Source organism: Motacilla alba, chromosome 9, assembly GCF_015832195.1.
Source record: "Motacilla alba alba isolate MOTALB_02 chromosome 9, Motacilla_alba_V1.0_pri, whole genome shotgun sequence".
Lineage (NCBI taxonomy): Eukaryota > Metazoa > Chordata > Aves > Passeriformes > Motacillidae > Motacilla > Motacilla alba.
Window position 1 is genome coordinate 22,267,011 of NC_052024.1, and position 17,322 is coordinate 22,284,332.

General features: G+C 43.5%; 1 protein-coding gene across 1 annotated transcript in view; it reads right to left on the minus strand.

The window, feature by feature from the left end:
- Positions 1-931: 931 nt before the first annotated feature.
- LOC119704349 (neuroserpin) overlaps positions 932-17,322 on the minus strand; it is a 45,630-nt gene continuing 29,239 nt past the window's right edge. The window contains exons 4-9 of the mRNA XM_038145430.1: positions 17,123-17,317; positions 16,147-16,351; positions 8,634-8,731; positions 3,640-3,726; positions 2,370-2,459; positions 932-1,230 (exon numbers count right to left, since the gene is read on the minus strand). Of these exons, the coding sequence (XP_038001358.1) occupies positions 1,154-1,230; positions 2,370-2,459; positions 3,640-3,726; positions 8,634-8,731; positions 16,147-16,351; positions 17,123-17,317 (752 nt within the window). The 3' untranslated portion in view covers positions 932-1,153. The remainder of the gene's footprint in view (positions 1,231-2,369; positions 2,460-3,639; positions 3,727-8,633; positions 8,732-16,146; positions 16,352-17,122; positions 17,318-17,322) is intronic.

Sequence of the window (17,322 nt, forward strand, 5' to 3'; positions counted from 1 at the left end):
GTCCTATTGACTGAGAAAAACCCATTTATTATCCAAAGGTTTGTATTTATGATCTGTTTCAAAGGAGCTCCTCCCTCCTTTTCTCCTGTTCTCTCTCACCTTTTTAATAACCTCTGTTCTTTTTGTATTTTGCACAATGAGGGAGGAAATAATGATGGATCTCTCTGCTGACAGTGGGTACTGCTCCTCCTCTTCCAAATGGAAACAGCAACTAATTCCCCTGCTACTATTTCCCTGTGCTAGGTGTCATCCTCCTCTCTGTCAGCCTGTTCTCAAGGATAAGTTAGGAAATGAAAAGGATGATGTTGTTCCTTTAGATATTTATTTATGAACCGAACATTTTTAGACACTTAAGTCGGGGTTTGGTTTTCTTTTTGAGAAAGAACATTCTAGAGCCCTGAAATGAGATATCGAAGAGTAGAACTGCTGTGGGGGGGAGAAAAAATATGTCCACACAAATGGCATTACTAGTGAACTCCTTTACTTCAGTCACACACAGAGCTTTCTACACTGACAGGTCTCAAATATTCATGCGGTCGGGTTTATTGGCATCAGCACTCAGGGGGTCAGTGGCAGCCACATGCAGGAGCATCCAGAAAGCAGCACTTGAGAATCACGTGGGAGAGTTCACACAAAGTCTACCACAGGCAAGAATCAGATCCACTGGGCTCAGCTGGCTCCGTTTTCTCTGCTGGAGCAGCGCATCACAGGCTGTGATGTCCCTGCTCTGCCAGGGACAGGGTGAGATCACAGTGTCCACGTGTGCTTCCTCAGCTCTAGAGATGCCCACCAAGCTTTGCCACTGGCATTGCTCAGAGCTGCACACGTCCTGCTGCTGGCTCACTGATCAAGTCAGTCTTTGGACTGTAAAAAAATTACAAATAATGGATTTGCAGTTTTCTGCTTTACAACTCACTAGAACAAGAAACAATTGTTGACATGTACACAACTTTATTTTAAGGACACGGCAATCACAATGACAGAAACAGAACCATTACTTTAATACTGTAAGCTTTCCTCTGGGAACTGACTTGCACACAGTTAGATCCAAAAGCGTTTTGAAACAGTGTCTTGGGGGAAAACACAGCAAACCTTAAATATATTAACTTCAAACTTTATGTGCTTATCTCCTCCTTTTGGTAGCTGGTGGCAGTTAAAGCTTGTCAAAGTCGTGGCCACTGGAATTCATTGCCTCGGGGTGCATTACCCTTCCCATGAACAACACGGTGCCTGTGGAGAAAGGGAAAGGAGGGAAGGAGGGAAAGGTGTCAGAAGCAGGAGAAGCTGAGGATTTAAGATGATGAATGCCAACAATAACCTCTAGAGCCGTGCTGTGTGATTGTTGTAGGAACAAATGTCTCGGAAGGTGGTACAGGGAATGGCTCAGGAGCCCTGGGTGAAGACAGCAACCAAACCTGAGCAGCCGGGCTTGTCTGGAGAGGAAGGGCAGCCAACAGGATTTCTTCAAAAGGTTTCCAACCCCAGATTTCTGGATTAGTAACAAGCCTTGAGGCTTCAGCTACAGTTGTTGGCAGCTCCTCTTTCTACATGCAACAAGGGTTCTGCAATTTTAAGAACTGTCCCAAAGTGACCAAGTTCCACTCTGTCCTGATTTGAACTTTTCTTTTGGGGGAGATTTTTGGATGTTCAGTAGCAATAAAGGCCAGATACCCTCCTCCAGATATATTTTCTGTCTAATGTGTGTACAACAGTAATAATATCTAATTTTATTATGGTTAAAAAAACCCCTAAGAGTTGGTATCCTGCCTTGCTGGCCTGCTTTCAGCTGGGATGGAGTTTGTGGGAATGAAGTGACTCTCCCTAAGCAGACCCATAAAAACCCTGTGGGTGCACAGCAATGTTTTATCACCCAGTCACATCCACATCATTACAGCAAATTACAAATACCAGACTCAGGAATTACTTAATCCTTGCCCCTTTTGCTGGCGAGTGCTGCTTTCATCCCTCACCTGCCACAGAGCACTTGGAGAGCACAACAGAATTATTCCCAGCTCCATTATGCAAATCATTTGGTACTGGGAACATATTTCACTGGGCTGACTGCAGCCGAGCTCTCAGGGAGTGCAATGATTATGGATACTCAGGGCAGTAACACTCTGTTCTCACAACAGAAATGGGGAATTTTTCTTTTCTCTAAGTGTTTTTCAGGGTTGTGTCAGATGTTGGTGTTTTATCTGGAGAAAGATTCAGGGCCATGGAAAAGGTGAGTCTTTCAATATTGGGTATTTTAAAACAAACTAAGGGAAATTCACAATACAAGCCCAGTCCATTGGTCAAAACATGCAATCTTCCTTTGGCTGCTTGAGGATGTGCTGTGAAAAACTCCGAGAAGTCTGCAATATTCTCACCTGTTCTTCTATTTCTGACCAAAAAGAAGAAGGGATGGTCCACTATGACCTGGGGATAGAGCACTGCCATTCTGCTGATGGCAATCATTCCTAGAGGAAACAGAACACAGGCAACTCGTCAAACAGCTCTGCCCCTTCTCCTGCTCTTCTTCAGCTCTGTGCAGCCCCTGAAGTCCCACACTCAACACCAAAACCAGCAGGAGAATATTCACTGAAAAGGAAAGAGACCTGCAGAGTAATTGCCTATTCTGGCTTTAAGAATGATTAACAATGCAGAGTGCTGCAATTCCCCAGGCTGAGGGAGCAGCATATAAATTTTAAGATGCAGAAGCTTCAGAGGAGTTGAGAGTCCTGCTCACCCACAGAGAAGTTCACTGCATTAACCAGCTCTGCTGACCTGTTTTACACAGTGGAGAGGGAAAGGGAACCCTTAATAACCAGGGAAAATGCAAAAATTAACTGGGCTGATCCTGCAGCTTTTGGATGGTGTTTTTAAATATTGCAGAGCTGAAGGTGAAATTGACTGTGAATCAGGCAGAATTTGGCCCTTTGTTATTTTTATTTGGAGGTGCATGGATTTCTCCAGGATGTTATTACTAATTCCTAGTGTTTCATTTACTTCTAAACTTTCACTCCACTGTTCATAAAGACTAGAGCATGTCCATGGAGAGAGCTTGGAACAATTTAACCCAGACTTGGCAAGTAATTCTTCCTTTCCTCAAAGACTGGCAAAGAAGAGGCAACTAGAAATCATCTAATGATAAAAATGAGCAACAAATACAACTTATATTCATGTGACAATCTGTAAACCAAGCACCAGCCCCAGCATTGACAGGGGCCAGCTCTGGTTGTGCATTCAACACTTCCCATCTTGTTTTTCTGGATATGAGCTTGTTAAAATGCAGCTGCCACCCTCATCTCCTTCTAACTCTCCTGGATCAAATCCCTCTGACCATCTCAATTAGCAGGTGAAAAATGATGAATGTTCAAGTTCCACGAAGGAGACATAAATTGCAGTCTGTACTCTCCTGACAATCAGAAAACAGAGAAGAGGTTTTTTCACAGGATGCTCAAAGCTCTTGGTAAAACATGTTACAAAAATGCCAACACTTCTGATTTTCAGAATTCTCCTCTGCAAGCAGCACACTTGCTATGCTGTGTCTCCATGCTGCTATTTGGCTTTCCTGGCTGTACAGCAAATCAGTTGTAAAAAATTAATTAGCACAGAATAGCCAGACATTTGATTTAATTCTGCTTTTCAGTCAGGTACCTGAGGCGGCAGCAGCTTCTGATCCTTCCTCATTAACTTCTAGAAATGCCTTGTGAAATGCCTTTGCAAGGTAAAGTTCCTTGTTATCTGCAGAGGAAAGGGGAACACATTTCAAGTGGCTCAACAATAAGATTGAAGCATTTAAAGAACCCACCCCAAATGCTGCCAAAACCCCAACACCATTATCCACCTTCTGCAGCAGGCAGGGAAGGAGAAGAGCTTTCTTGCATTAAAACACCTTCTGCCAATACCTATTAACAGCACCATTTACCTCACTCAGATCTGTAGTGCTCTCCTACACCTTGGATATTAAAATACTCGGGACTGCCCAGAGCCCAGTACAGCAGAGAGGGTAAAAACAGCCCTTGGACACAAGATTTTAAACACAATTAGTGGGGAAAAAGATTATGACATTATAGGCAAATACTAGACACAAAAAAATTCATTTATGCACTAGGTACAACACAGGCTTCCTCCAGGAAAATGAGGTCTTTTCTTTCTTCTTCTATTATATTTTTACAAGGAGCTGAAGGGAAATATTTACTGCAAGAACCACCACAGAGCTAGCTTTTTTCAATCTTGTTTCTGTTCCATCCTTCTCTGTCAGTATTTTAATTTCAGTCCCAGCCTGCTCCTGCTGAAGTCAGTGAATGTCTCACAGGTTTTTGTGGGATGCTGAAGGATCAGCTCTATTGGAACACTCAGTAGCTGTAATACCAAAGCAAGCCAAAGGCAGGAGGAGCAGCAGCTGGAAAAGTCTTTCCCCAGCAGAGCTCATTTGCTGCTCTGTACACTCAGCACTGAATTAAACCTCCCAGTTCAGCTGCTGCACTTCAATCACACCAACAAAAGCCCCAAATCATCCCCTCAGGGACTGTGTGCAGTAAAACACAGACAAGGCTGCTAAAACTGGTACCAGGTCTAGATTTCAGTCCCAAGCCTTCACCAAGGCTGCCCTGAGAGCTGGGATTGAGTTTCCACCCTGTTCCTTTAAAACATGGCACATGCAGCACCCACTTGTCTTTAACATGAAGCAAAAAATCTTAAATCCAAATACATTTTTATGTTCAATAAAACACAATAAGGGGGGAAACACCCACTTAACCTAATCATGTATTTCAATCACCTCTTCATTACTGCAGCACTGAAGCCTGTTCCTGTGCCCTGTAATACTCACAGAAATATTCCACATATTTTTTGCTCCCAGTGCTTTATTTTGCATAGTTTGGTGGTGCTTTGGTGGTGCTGATGGAACTCCAGGGTGTATTCCTGATGAGAAATAGCACCTCAGAAGGCTGGTCTCCAGCTGGTGGGCTCAGAGCCCCTAATTCTGGGAGCACAAACACTGCTAACATTTGCCATCAGGTATAAAAGGCGAATGCTTGGGAGAGCTTTCAGGATGTGAGTATTAAACCCAACATTTTAAGTTGACAGGAACACAAAAGTGCCACTGCAGACGAGACCAGTACACCCAGTTAGCCCAGCCCACTGCACCAGCTATGGAATTGCTGCTTCACAAGAAGGTACAAAAAGCCCTGTAAATGAAAACTGCAGCAAAGAGAAAAGAGAAAAATATCCTCTCAGCCAGCATGTGCCTTGTAGCCTAACCCAAGTTTCTATCCACAGAGTGCCTTTATTCAGTGCAGTACAGAGTGCTCTGATGGCTCTGGAGCAATTTCATTTTTTCAGTCCTGCCAGTCTCAAGGAACATCCAGCAAAGATCCCTGTGGTTAAGTTTTCCATCAGAGAAGCACTTTCTATTTGTTTTCCATTTGTTGCCTTTCACTTCATTGGATATCTTTGTCCTTGGATGATGAAAAGAGCAATTCCACATCCCAAATTACCTTCTCTAGATTCTTCTCTTTATATTGCTACTATCACATCCTTCTCATTCATCTCTCCCTGCAGTGAATGAATCTATTTTCCTGTGAAAGCATAATGTTGTTCCTGAGAGTTCAGGCAGCCTTTCCTTTGCTCCAGGCTGGGACTGTCCCATCCCTGCCTCCAATGCTCCCTTCTCCTCAGGATTATCCACTTTCCCTCATGGCTTTCACAGGGGACAAGGTGGGGCTCTCCTGAGCATCTCCCATCACTTCATTCCTCTCCAGGAGCCTCTCTGAACGTGGATTTCCATAAGAAAATGTGGATTTCCTGACTTGGTTGTGAACAGCTCAGGGAAGTCCCCTGGGGATTTGGTGCCAAAGTTTCAGCTTTGTGCAGGAAGGCTGACCCCTGGGGAGTGGGAGGGAGCTGGAGCTGCCCCCTAATGAGCACGACTCTGCTGGCACCACACTTCATTTGTCACTATCTCCATATGTCTGCAAACTCCCACTCAGCTGCCAACTGGCTGCTCTGCAAATCTCATTTTTAAAAAATACCATGTGGGTTTATTGGCTCTCCTTGCTTAGGCTGTCCCAGAAAAAATTATATGGATGTCAGTCAAGACTTCCAAGAGTTATTTACTGGACTGATGCTCTTCTAACTACTTCATATTGTGGAAGGAAGTCACTGAGATCCCTTCATTGCTCACCCAGGTCACCTTGCATACAAAGCAGCTGCTTTTAAGGCTCTATAAAACAGCCAGAAATATTATAACCATCTGAAGGAGAAGGGGAGTTTTAGCATTGAAATGAGTTCAATGCTAAGTCTTCAGTGGTGTTAAAACACTCAAGCAGCAAATTTATGTGATGTGATAAAGCCACAATGGTAACATCTCAAACAGCAGAGGCTGTTTCAAGATTATTTTGGACACCTGATGGAATCAGACGCAAGTAAATTCTGTCAGTCTTTTCTGAGAGTCAGAATGCAGGAGAGCTGACAGCCCAGCGGGAATGTCCTCCCACTCACCTGTGGCAATTGTCAAAGAACCTAATTTCTGCCAGGGAGTAACATTTGCAAAGTGCAACTGCATTAACACCTTCCCTCTGGCTGCTCAGAACCCAGACACTCCAGAGGGGAAAGCTGCTCCTTCTGGGTCCATCTTGCAGATTGAGGGGAAACAGCAAAAAAAAATCTGAATATTGAAAAATAATCCTGCAATGTGGTTTATATCCACTAAAGCCACAGCGAATTTCGCTGAGCTCACCAATCTGCCTGCAGCTGATGACAGGATTTGGGTTGCTGCTGAAATTGCAGGAGACTTTTCCTGGCAGCAATGCCAGAGCAACAGGACAGCAGGGGGAGAGGATTTGTAAATGCAACCAAATTTCTCAAGAATCTCTTTAGATTCAATTTGATTTATAGCTTCCAGTTAAAGATTTTGTTGAAATATCTGCATTTAAGACCTCATGAAGTGCCAGATTTTCCAGAGGGGTGACCCTGAGATGCACATGAACTTCCAACTGCCATTTCCTGATGTCCCATTCAGGTGTCTGTAAAAGTCAGCTTTAAACAATTTGTCTTCATGACTTATTTTCCTTTCCTCCATCCGTATTTTAAAAGGATGAAAATTAGAAAGAAGGAAAGTATTCTGCATTTTAACTGCTTAAAACTCCATTTAGACAGCATCAGCTGTGGGGTTTTCATTAGGAACATTACTTCAAAACCAATTTTTCATTCCTAATTTACAAATAACCTTTTCGTACCCAGGTGGAACAACCTATTTTCAGGGAAAAGCAGGAAAGCTACAGCAAAACTCCTGAATTTTCTCTACACACTGCTCTACACTTAAATAACAAGCAAATCTTTAAATGGCAGAGGAGTTAATTCAGTCAGGCAGAACATGGTGTTTATTTTGTACAGTACAATTGTCAGAATACAAAGCTTTAAATAAATCATTCGTCACATGGATTAAGACACAAGCACGTGATTCCTTGTGCCAACCTCTTGATAAGTAGATGTCCCTGAACTATAAATGAATTTTACATGGAAATAAATAAAAGCCAGGTGCTGCCTTTGTGGTTCCCTGTGCATTTTCCATTCTCCTTGGAGCTTTCTCTCAAGTAAATAATTTCCTATAAATAGACCAGAATTTAGAGGGAAGCTGATTTTTCTTTGAGCTGGCAGAGAAATTGAAGGTGCTTTTCCTCAGAAAAATGCTATTTCTTTGAAAAAGGAGGCTTTTCATTTATTTCAACTCTTTTCATATTAGCTGAAGCCAGTTTCCCCCAGTTTCACTGGTGGCAAACCAGTGGAATAAGCTACATGACAGACTATAAAGAATATTTCAAACTTAGCAAAAAGGAAAGGCTATGAACATCACAAACATTCCTCTGTGAATGAGGGAGGAATGTTTGCATTATGAGCAGTGCTTTAAGGCACACAGGTGTGACTGTCCCAGGGTCAGACAGTGGGGAACAGGGATTTCCCACCAGCCAAGGACCTGCTGGATGGCTGGGGAACAATACATGGAGCTAAAAAACCCAAAAATCACACAGCTGCCACTTCAACACAGAGCAGCTGTGGCTGCCCCTGGATCCCTGGCAGTGTCCAGCCCAGGCTGGACAGGGCTGGGAGCAGCCTGGGACAGTGGAAGTTGTCCCTGCCACGGCAGGGGGGTGGAATGAGATGTTCTTAAAGTCTCTTCCAAACCAAACCATGCTGTGACTCCCTCAACAGCTTTAGGAGGTATTAAAAGCATAAATATCTCACTTCCACGTGGATTTTTAAAGGTATTGGATATTTCAACTTCTGTTGAATGCAGGTGGCATTGGTGACTAAATTGCTTTCACCTCCAAACTCTTCCTTCCTGTGCTGCTTCCAGGGATCTGGGGAGAGGAATTAATTGTGCCACAGCTCAGTGCTCCTCATGTTGGGAACAACGAGCACTGGAGACACAGAGTGACCCCCCTGGGGTGTGAATCCCACCTGCCACCCAGGCACTGCAGCCAATCTGCCACCCAGGCACTGCTCCAATCTGCATCTGCCCCTTGCAGGGGATCACACTTTGTCTCCATCTCTAATGAGACCCAGTTCCGAAACACTCAGAGTGAACTTTCCCAGGTGAAAAACGCATTTCCTCATCTACCTTGAGAGACAAGACAAGAAGTTCTTACCAGACATGGCAGTGAGGTCAGCACTGCTGCTGAACAGCTCTGTAATTCCCAGACCTCTCCAGACATCCTTCAGATCAATTTCCTGTTCCACTGTGAACCTGGAGAATGGAAGAGAACATTACAAAAAAGCCAGATGTAAGCACTACTTACTGTTATTAGAAGATTAAATTTTCTAGGTGAAAACACCAAGATAAATAATGCAAAGTAGGAGATCCACTGCTAGTGACACCTTCCAAAAAATGCTTATAAACAAATGAGTTTACTCACAGCTGGATTTTTTCCTAATACAGAAGCAATCAAAAATATGCTAATAGCATGTGCAGCCCCCTGCCCATAAAACTGCAGAGCAAAATTATGCAGCAGCTAATGGAAATGCTTACTTTTTACACAAGAGGTTTTCTCTAAAACCTGAAATTTAATTGTGCAGATACCAGAACGGAATATCAAATGAGGCAAAGGACAGCAGAACTTCCCAGAGAGCTGCTGGCAAAGAAGGAGTAAGATACATACTCCATTTTCACTTTGGTAATATAAGAAAGATCAGCTATGAATATGAATAGAAAGCATTGCTGATTCAGCTTCTAATTAGTGTGGCGACACAATTGTAATTGGGTTTTGATTGTGAGTAAAGAGAAGGGAAAACAAATGGTTGTTAGTGGAAATGCACTGAGTGTAACCTGGCAAAAGCCCTGCTAGTGTGCTGGAAGGACAAACTGACATCTGTCCTGAGGGCCACATTCTGGGCAACCTGGGAGAGTGGAAAACAAGCAAAAGCTTGTTCCATTCACAAGCTGATTTTCAAACATTGTAAAAGCTATGCCTGGTGTCAGTAGAACAACAACAAAAAAAGACCTTTATGCATGGCCAGACTGAGACTGGACAGCTGGAGAAACACAGAAACATGGCAGAAAAATATGAGTGATGGCAGCCCCGAGCAGAAAATAGCAGATGTGTGCAGGCTGAGACAGGAGTGACTGCAGTGCTTGTGAGGGGTGAGTTCTGGGGGCTCTGGAGAACGAGCAAGAACGATCAGTGATTTACAGTGTGCTGGCTGGAGCTGCCCAACACAAAGCATGGTCTGTAGGAGGCTGCTCTGGTTTGTTCTGGTTCCTGCAGCCACTGAGTCAGAGCCAGCCACAGCTCAGTCCTTGGTGATGGGGCACAGAAGTGCTAGAAACAAATAAATGTGCTTCTGGGCAATCTCCTTCTTTGGGAATGAACTCCCCAGCTCCATGGAAGAACAACTTGTTCTTTCCTAGTGAGAGCCTGGCCCAGAGCTGTGGGCAGGGCACAGCTGATGGAGAGCTGAGATGTCCAACACCTTGGCACGCACCAGCCTTGGCAGCTTGGAAAAGAATCATCTGGACATCAAACAGAGCTGGATAAGAGTCAAGGGGATCTTCCTCACTTACACAGACCTGAAAAAAATCCAGTACATAATCTACTTTCATAATGAACTTAGAAATGCCACTAGAAGCCAAAAATCTGTGTGGAATGGATATCATCCAGAATTATCATTATCCAGAGAATAATTTTAGGACTTAAAATAAGATCTGGAGATAGCTCAGCACTGATAAATCACTGGTGGCATCAGCAGTGTCCATGCACTCTGTCCAGACCAATTCCAGGGCACGCATGGAATAAAACCACAGGAACTGATTCTTGTGGTTTTACTGCCTTGAAAGTTCTCAAAAGAATCACGAAAATTGTGAGAATCACAAAAAGAGACCAACAAAACTTCAAGTACCAAAGAAGCTTCTCATGGTGCTCTGGCAGATCCTGCATCAGTTACTGTGGTAACAAGTCTACAAGTTGCTCATTTAATCAAATTTCCCTGACTTTTAGGCTCCAAAACTAAAACCACTTTTACTCTCACAACACACTTGTAAAACATGTCTACAACTGCTTTAGAGACTTTGGTAAAAACCTTAAAAAAGATGAGTTGAGACTTGATTCCCAATGCTAGAGTTAGTTCAGCCCAGTCCAGAGGTCCTGTCCGTGCACATTTCCACAGAAAATAAACTCAGAAATATTTCCTTCTATGTTATATTTACATTGAAACGTTTTGAAAACCACTTCCAACTGCACCTACTTTACAGAGAATGCAAATGATTGTTAAAATACTTTTTATATAAGTTTCAGAGCTGTCTGTTTCCCTTTGTGGTTTTTATTTCACCCCAATATTAAATGCATCAAGCTTTCAATATGATTTAGGTAGGAGCCAGCACTGTGGTATTTGCAAGGAATATCAGGATAAGAAAGCAGCAAGTAAAGTCTGCATGGAAGGCAAACTTTGAGGTAAAAAATAAGAAAAATAACTGCAAAAAACATCTTTTTTCCAAGTGCAGAGAAACAGAGTAAGACAGAAATGGAAATCAGGTGGGTTTAAGTCTCTGGACCATTGGACAGCAAACGCCCATCTGCTCAGAGATGCAACTGACCCAGAAAGCAGCTGTGGCACAGGATGCTCCTGCACTCTGAGCAAGGGGGAGCCTTGGGAGAGGTTCAGGGAAGAGACAAACCTGGAAGGGCTCAGTGAGCATGGATCTGAGGAAAGGAAAAGCAAACAGATGGGTTGTAACAGCAAGGAATGCCTGGGGAAAGGACAGCAGAGCCACTGGAGATGGAGGCTCCATCCCTGCCTGGAAGCTCTGGGAAGGAAAACCCTGAGCAGCTGGAGTGAGGGGCTGCCCAGCATCTTGAGAGGTGAGTTCCTGCTTTTTGTGACCAGCAAAACACACCAAAAAAACCACATCAGCTGGACAAATATCAAATGATCCCTCTATAAAAACAAACCTCATGACTTCCCTTCTTGGAGTTTTGTCTTGTGGTAAAATCCCACTCCAAAGAGATCTCCCCTCTTTCCTCACATGCTCTGAAAAGCAGGCAGAGTTACAGATCAATTATTAATGAGATTTCCAATATTTCAGCTGACATCAGGACCAGCCTTTTCTCAAAAGTAACAGGGCAGCTTCCACAGTCTGAAATTTAATTCCAGGCTCTGCAGTTCGACATAAACATTCAGCAGGAGTTACCCCTCAGTCAGATCTGGATTTCTGTGCACTCCTTACAGACAGTGAGGATGATATTCAAAAATCAAAGCTGACAACCTAGAGCACAGAACTGACACTCCAGCTCATCTCCCAGACTTTGGGAATGTTGAGCTCCACCACACTACCCCTGACACTTGGTTATTTGCACTGTTTGCTGCATATCATGAACCAGATGGCCATTTTTGATTTCCCCCACCATCTTTTAGGTGCTCCTGGTGCTAAAAATACTCTGAAAAACTGATTTAAGTACTTCAGTATCAAAAATCATGGAACACTAGCAAGTGAGAGGTTTAAAAACCACAAAGGGAAATCTGAGAAACAGACACTGAAGAGAAGATTAGGGAGAGAAACCAGCAAGTCTCTGGAGATTTTAGCAGAGAATCAGGACATTTTAATGAAATTTAAAACTTGCAAAAGCATTAGAATAAAATGATGCATTTATGTCACTGACATTCTGTAGTTAAGCATTAACATTCCACATCAGGCCATCTATCTTTCTCCTATTTTACAGCCTTTTAAGAAAGAAAAAAAGATGTGTTCATCCTCTATGGTGTCATGCAACCCTTAAAACACAGAATTTTCTGTGATTTTTAGGTGCTCAAGAGCCAAGGAGGATGAAGGTACAGGGTCTACTCATCCAGAAGGGAACTGCAGCCTGCAGTGATTCATCCCAAATGCCATCATTTCATAAATTCCTGAGGGTTCTGAGTGAGCCAAAGCAAGACAATTCCAGGTTTTCAGATTGGTTCTAAGGGATGAAATCCTGCAGGACAGGCAGAGAAAGGGCTGCAGTGCCTGACATCAATATTCCTGCTGGTGATGCCTTGTGCAGGCTGCCCTGGAGCAGGGGCTGGGCAGAGCTCCAGAATAAAGCAGGGATTTATTCAAAGCATCTCCTCCATGGATCCACCTTGGGCAGCACAAGAGCCCAGCCAGGGCTGCCCCCAAGAGGAACCCAAATGGTCCCAAAATGCACGAGCGCTCCCGGGGTCTCTGCCTTGGCTCAGCTCTGCTCCATTTGCACCTTGCAGTTCATTGTCCAGTTCCAGCTTTAGCCCAGGCACTCCCACCCTGCTTGTTTTTCTCTCTGCAGCCCACGCTGTTTGTGCTCCTGGGCTGAGCTTTGGATCATTTGTCCTTGGTGCCCAGCTGGAGCAGGAATTGTTTTGTCTCCCTGCTCTGTGCAGAGCTCAGCATCCCCTGATGTGAAGCTCAGCCCCACACACTAAAGCAGCACAGAACCTGAAGCATTAAAAAAAGCCAAAACCTGAGGCATCACTTGGAGAACAGGCCCTGGGGACTGAGGCACTGCTGGCACCCTGGCTCCAGTGCCAGCTGCTATCAGTTCCAGCATCCTGGCTGGAATTTCAGCCAGCTTGTCCCCAGGTGCTAGGAGCAGCCTCCAGGATTTAATACGCTGAAAACAAACAAGCAAGAGAACAAAAAAAACCCCCACTAACAGCAAAACCAGGCAAAAAAAACCCCGTTCAGCTGCAGGAGAAGCAAATGCTGCTGGACCCAGGTTGTGGGTTTTTCTCTGGGAAGATCTTTTCTTCCAGGGCTGGATGGGATTGTGTTCCAGGGGAGTTTTGTTCCTCTTCTGTGGTTGTGTCTCAAGGACAACCAGCACTGGCTCATTCCTCATCAAAAGGGGACTTGAGACAGCAGGTTAAAAAGTAAAACCAGAAAGCTCAAGGATTTTTTCTTCATTTTGGTTTGGATTTTTATTGGGTTTTGTGGGGCGGTTTTAGTGCTTGCTGTTTTTTTCTTTTAAAGAAAACAACCTTCAGCTACCACCACTTATCATTTTGGCACCATCTAAAGATTTTAAAGCTATTTTAAAGGTACAAAAACGCAAGAAGGTTGTTCCAGAGATTCAGGCACACTGGAACAATCCTGAAGAAGGGATCTGCAAACTGTAGCACCACTATTAGGCACCAGTTCCTCCCATGCTCTTCAAGTAATTTATGTTGGAAAGACAGCTTTGTAAATTAGATTCATGGTCTGTTTCACTCCTATGCAAAAAGTGGATTAAAATGTTGATCATTTTAGTCTGGGTTAAGCTGGAAACAATGATTTGGAAATGAAAATGAGGAAGTATAATTTAACCATTCTGTACAAATCTCTCCTTTGCCATTAAGAGGAATAATACACAATTTCATTTGCACACAGATAATGCAGACAGAAATTGCAAAGCTGTGATTAACTCTGCTTTGGCAAGTCATTCAGTCCCATTACAAATGTATAAGTTTAAAAAATGTTCACTTTATAATTGGGTAGCATCTCTCAAGATATAAAAATTTAATTTTATTCCAGTGCTGCTTTCAATTTCTCAGTGGACAGAGCCTGGAGGCCACATTTCATAACATGCCTTTCTGAGTCACAGCATCAAATATTTATGAAGTGTTTATTTAGAGCATTGACAAAATCCTGTAGATCACCTCTGAATCCCTAATGGAAATCCAACACCTTGGGAGCATGCAATTAATTTCTGGATTTTTGGTAAGGAGACTGCAGGATTCCTACACAATTCCAAACTCAGGATGGTTATCTTCTGTAATCTGAAAACACTGAAGGTGATTAGCACGTGTTTGCCTCTGTATAGCCTGAATTTGCAGGTGTTTATCCCATTTGGGGTTCTTGGATAACAACCAAGCAGTCTGAAGGCAGAATAAATAAGGACTTTTTATGATCACACAAACCCCAGGCCTCAAATTCCCATGTGAGAACCTGGCTCCAGAGAACCCTGGAGTGTCTGCAAACAAAACCCCAAATCACCAATGAAAATTGAATCCAAGTCATAAACATAATTAATTATGTTTTCAATGTCATTCATGTGTTTAGACACCCAAGATACTTCAATATGGAAACTGGGTTTTACACATTTTCTCCATATTCAATGGAGGAGTTCCATAATCTGCTGTGGACCTCCCACTCCAGAAATTCTTGGAGAGAAGATGCCCAACTTCAGCACTTGGTGCACAGGCTGCTGTCCCAGGTACAGAAGGAAAGCTTAAGGATAGAAGAATCCTCAGATTTCTCTTCTCATTCACACCTAGGTTTGCTCAGGCCTTCAGGAAAAGCAGCCTAAGTGAAAAATCCCCTCCCATGTGTCTTAGTGGACTTTCTGAGGCCTCTGGGACCTGAGGCTCCAGGAGAAAACAAACAAGAAACAAATCCCAGGAACAGAGTGCAGCAGGTTCAGTCTGTATGAAACCTGCAATGCAGCTCTTTGCTGCTCCTCCTGCTTCTCTAAAGGAACTGGGGCTTAAAATCAGAGAGAAACTCTTACTATGGGGACTGAAAAACAGCCCCAGAATGCTGCTGGACCCTCAGCACTCTGCCTTTAAGCTCTACAGAGAAGTGGATTCCATCTCAATTTGGGATCAGGGCATGCTGACAGCACCAGTCCATCTCAGCCTGATTTATCCTGGCTGGCCTTGTTTATTGTGCTCAGCTCCTGGACAGTGGTCTCTGCTCTGGAAAGGGAGCTGATGGACTGCAGGGAGCCTGAACCTGTGAAATGGAACAAGCTCAGCTCTCCGAGTCACCTGAAGTCAAAGAACTGTTTTAATGATTTAAGGATTCACTCGAGTTTATTTTTTTCTGCAGCCACGTACCCACTGCACAGCGCCACAAAAATAGAAGTGGAAGTGATTCCTTTCAGAGATGGGCTCTATTGTTACATAAACACTTCCATGAAATCATCATGAATCACTTGAAGGGCAGTGTGATCCAGCTGTACATTATTAGTGACATTTAGTAGTAAACAACTCTGCTACCAAGCCTGGCAGGGCACAGGCATGAGAAATAGCTGAAGGTGGATGAAGCAGGATTCCAGGAAAGATCCAAATGGTGTATGTGGGCAAATCTGCCCTGAGCACACAGCCTGTGTCTGCAAATGGAATGACAAATTTCAGCCCTGCTGGTACTGGTGTCTTGTTATTCTTTGTTGCTCTAAGGAGGAAAAGCAGCACTTCTTACAGCTGGGAAAAAACCAACCCAAAATTGACTGGAATTACCCCTCAACACTCAACCATTGGTATCTGCACAGACACACACCACTAGAACTCCTGAAAATAGCAGCACATGGAAACCCAATTAGCACCTAAATGAAACATTTGGTAGTTGAGGCTTCCAATATTTCTGTGGCTCCTGTCTACATGGAACTTATCCATAATGAGTTCTGCACTACTGTGAGCATCATTCCGGGTGATATACTCCTAATGAGGGAACTTTCCTTCCTGAAGAGCTCTCCTCTTTCTGAAAGGGATGCAACTGCATTTTGAGGGAAGAAACCCTCACCCTGCACTGCATCCCCAGGCCCTGCTGGCAAAGCCACCCTCCTGTGGCTGCTGCATCACTCCAGGCTTGAGCAGGACAGACCAAGTGTTCCCTACTCTGCTCCTCCGTCAACGGGGATGCAATTCCCCCTTCCATGACAGGGAGCACGCTCTCACCTTGGCAAATACACTTCCACTTTTTGCTTCTTCACAGAGTTAGCCCATTCATTGATCAAGGAGGCCTTGACCAGCGGCTCCAGGGTGGCCAGGGGAACCTCCTGCCTGGAAAGGACAATCATCATGCTGATCTCATCCCCCTCGTAGGGGATTTCCAGGACCTGGTAGATCCCTCCTGCTTCGTTGGAGCCATCACTGAACTCTCCTAGAGGAGGAAAACAACAAAAACCCTATTAGAACTATTTCTTTTGTCTTTAGTGTATTTACTAGAGACTGGAACTAAAAATGACCCTCTTTATTCTATATAAAATTTTATATAAAATTGGGTTCTTCATCACAGAACTTCAGGCTTACATTAGATTTCTTAAAGAATACAAGCTCAAGCTATCACACAGTTTGTAGATAATCACAGCTCTGGGACATAACTTTCAGTGGTTAGGCAGAGAAGAGCCTAAAATTTAATGCTGCTGAGACTTTCAGGGGAACGGGCAGAGTTTTTTATTCAGGAGAGAGCATTTTTCAGTGATGAGATTGAGCAAAATGCTGCCAGACATTGTAGAACCCTCTTGGAGCTCAAGCTCCAACTAAAAATGACCATTAGTTCTGCAGTTGAAAGAACCTCTATTATACCAGTCCAACAGTAAAGAGCAAACATTACTCATTTGAATGTTGAGCACAGCACAAGAAAAATATTTTTGTGATAAGCAGGACTAGCTCAAGAATTGCAAAGAACTTCAATCCAATGGATAAACATTCTGAAATCCATCCTGCGGCACCAAGCAAGTCATTATAAATGTTGCTACAAGTTATAATACACACATTAGGGGAAAAAAACAAACTCTGAGCCTCTTCTTTGGACAAACAGCACATTAAAAATTCTAGGTGGAAGAAGAGACAACAATACAAGTGGATATTACTGCAACAAACCCATTAAGTGAAGATTTAGTAGCTCTAAATTGCTGAAGGTCTAACTCACCGTAGTAGAACTCTCCCTGTTGGTACATCATTGGAATTTGCACTTCACTTTCATCATCTTTAGTAAAAGAAAAAGTTCTGGTATTTTCAGGCCTGAACTGTGACTTCCAGTTGCCTTTAAAGTAGATTGCGTTGATGAGAGCCAAATGAGTTAGAGCACCAAAGTCTCTTGAAGACACAAAATCTTTGATCATACCTAAA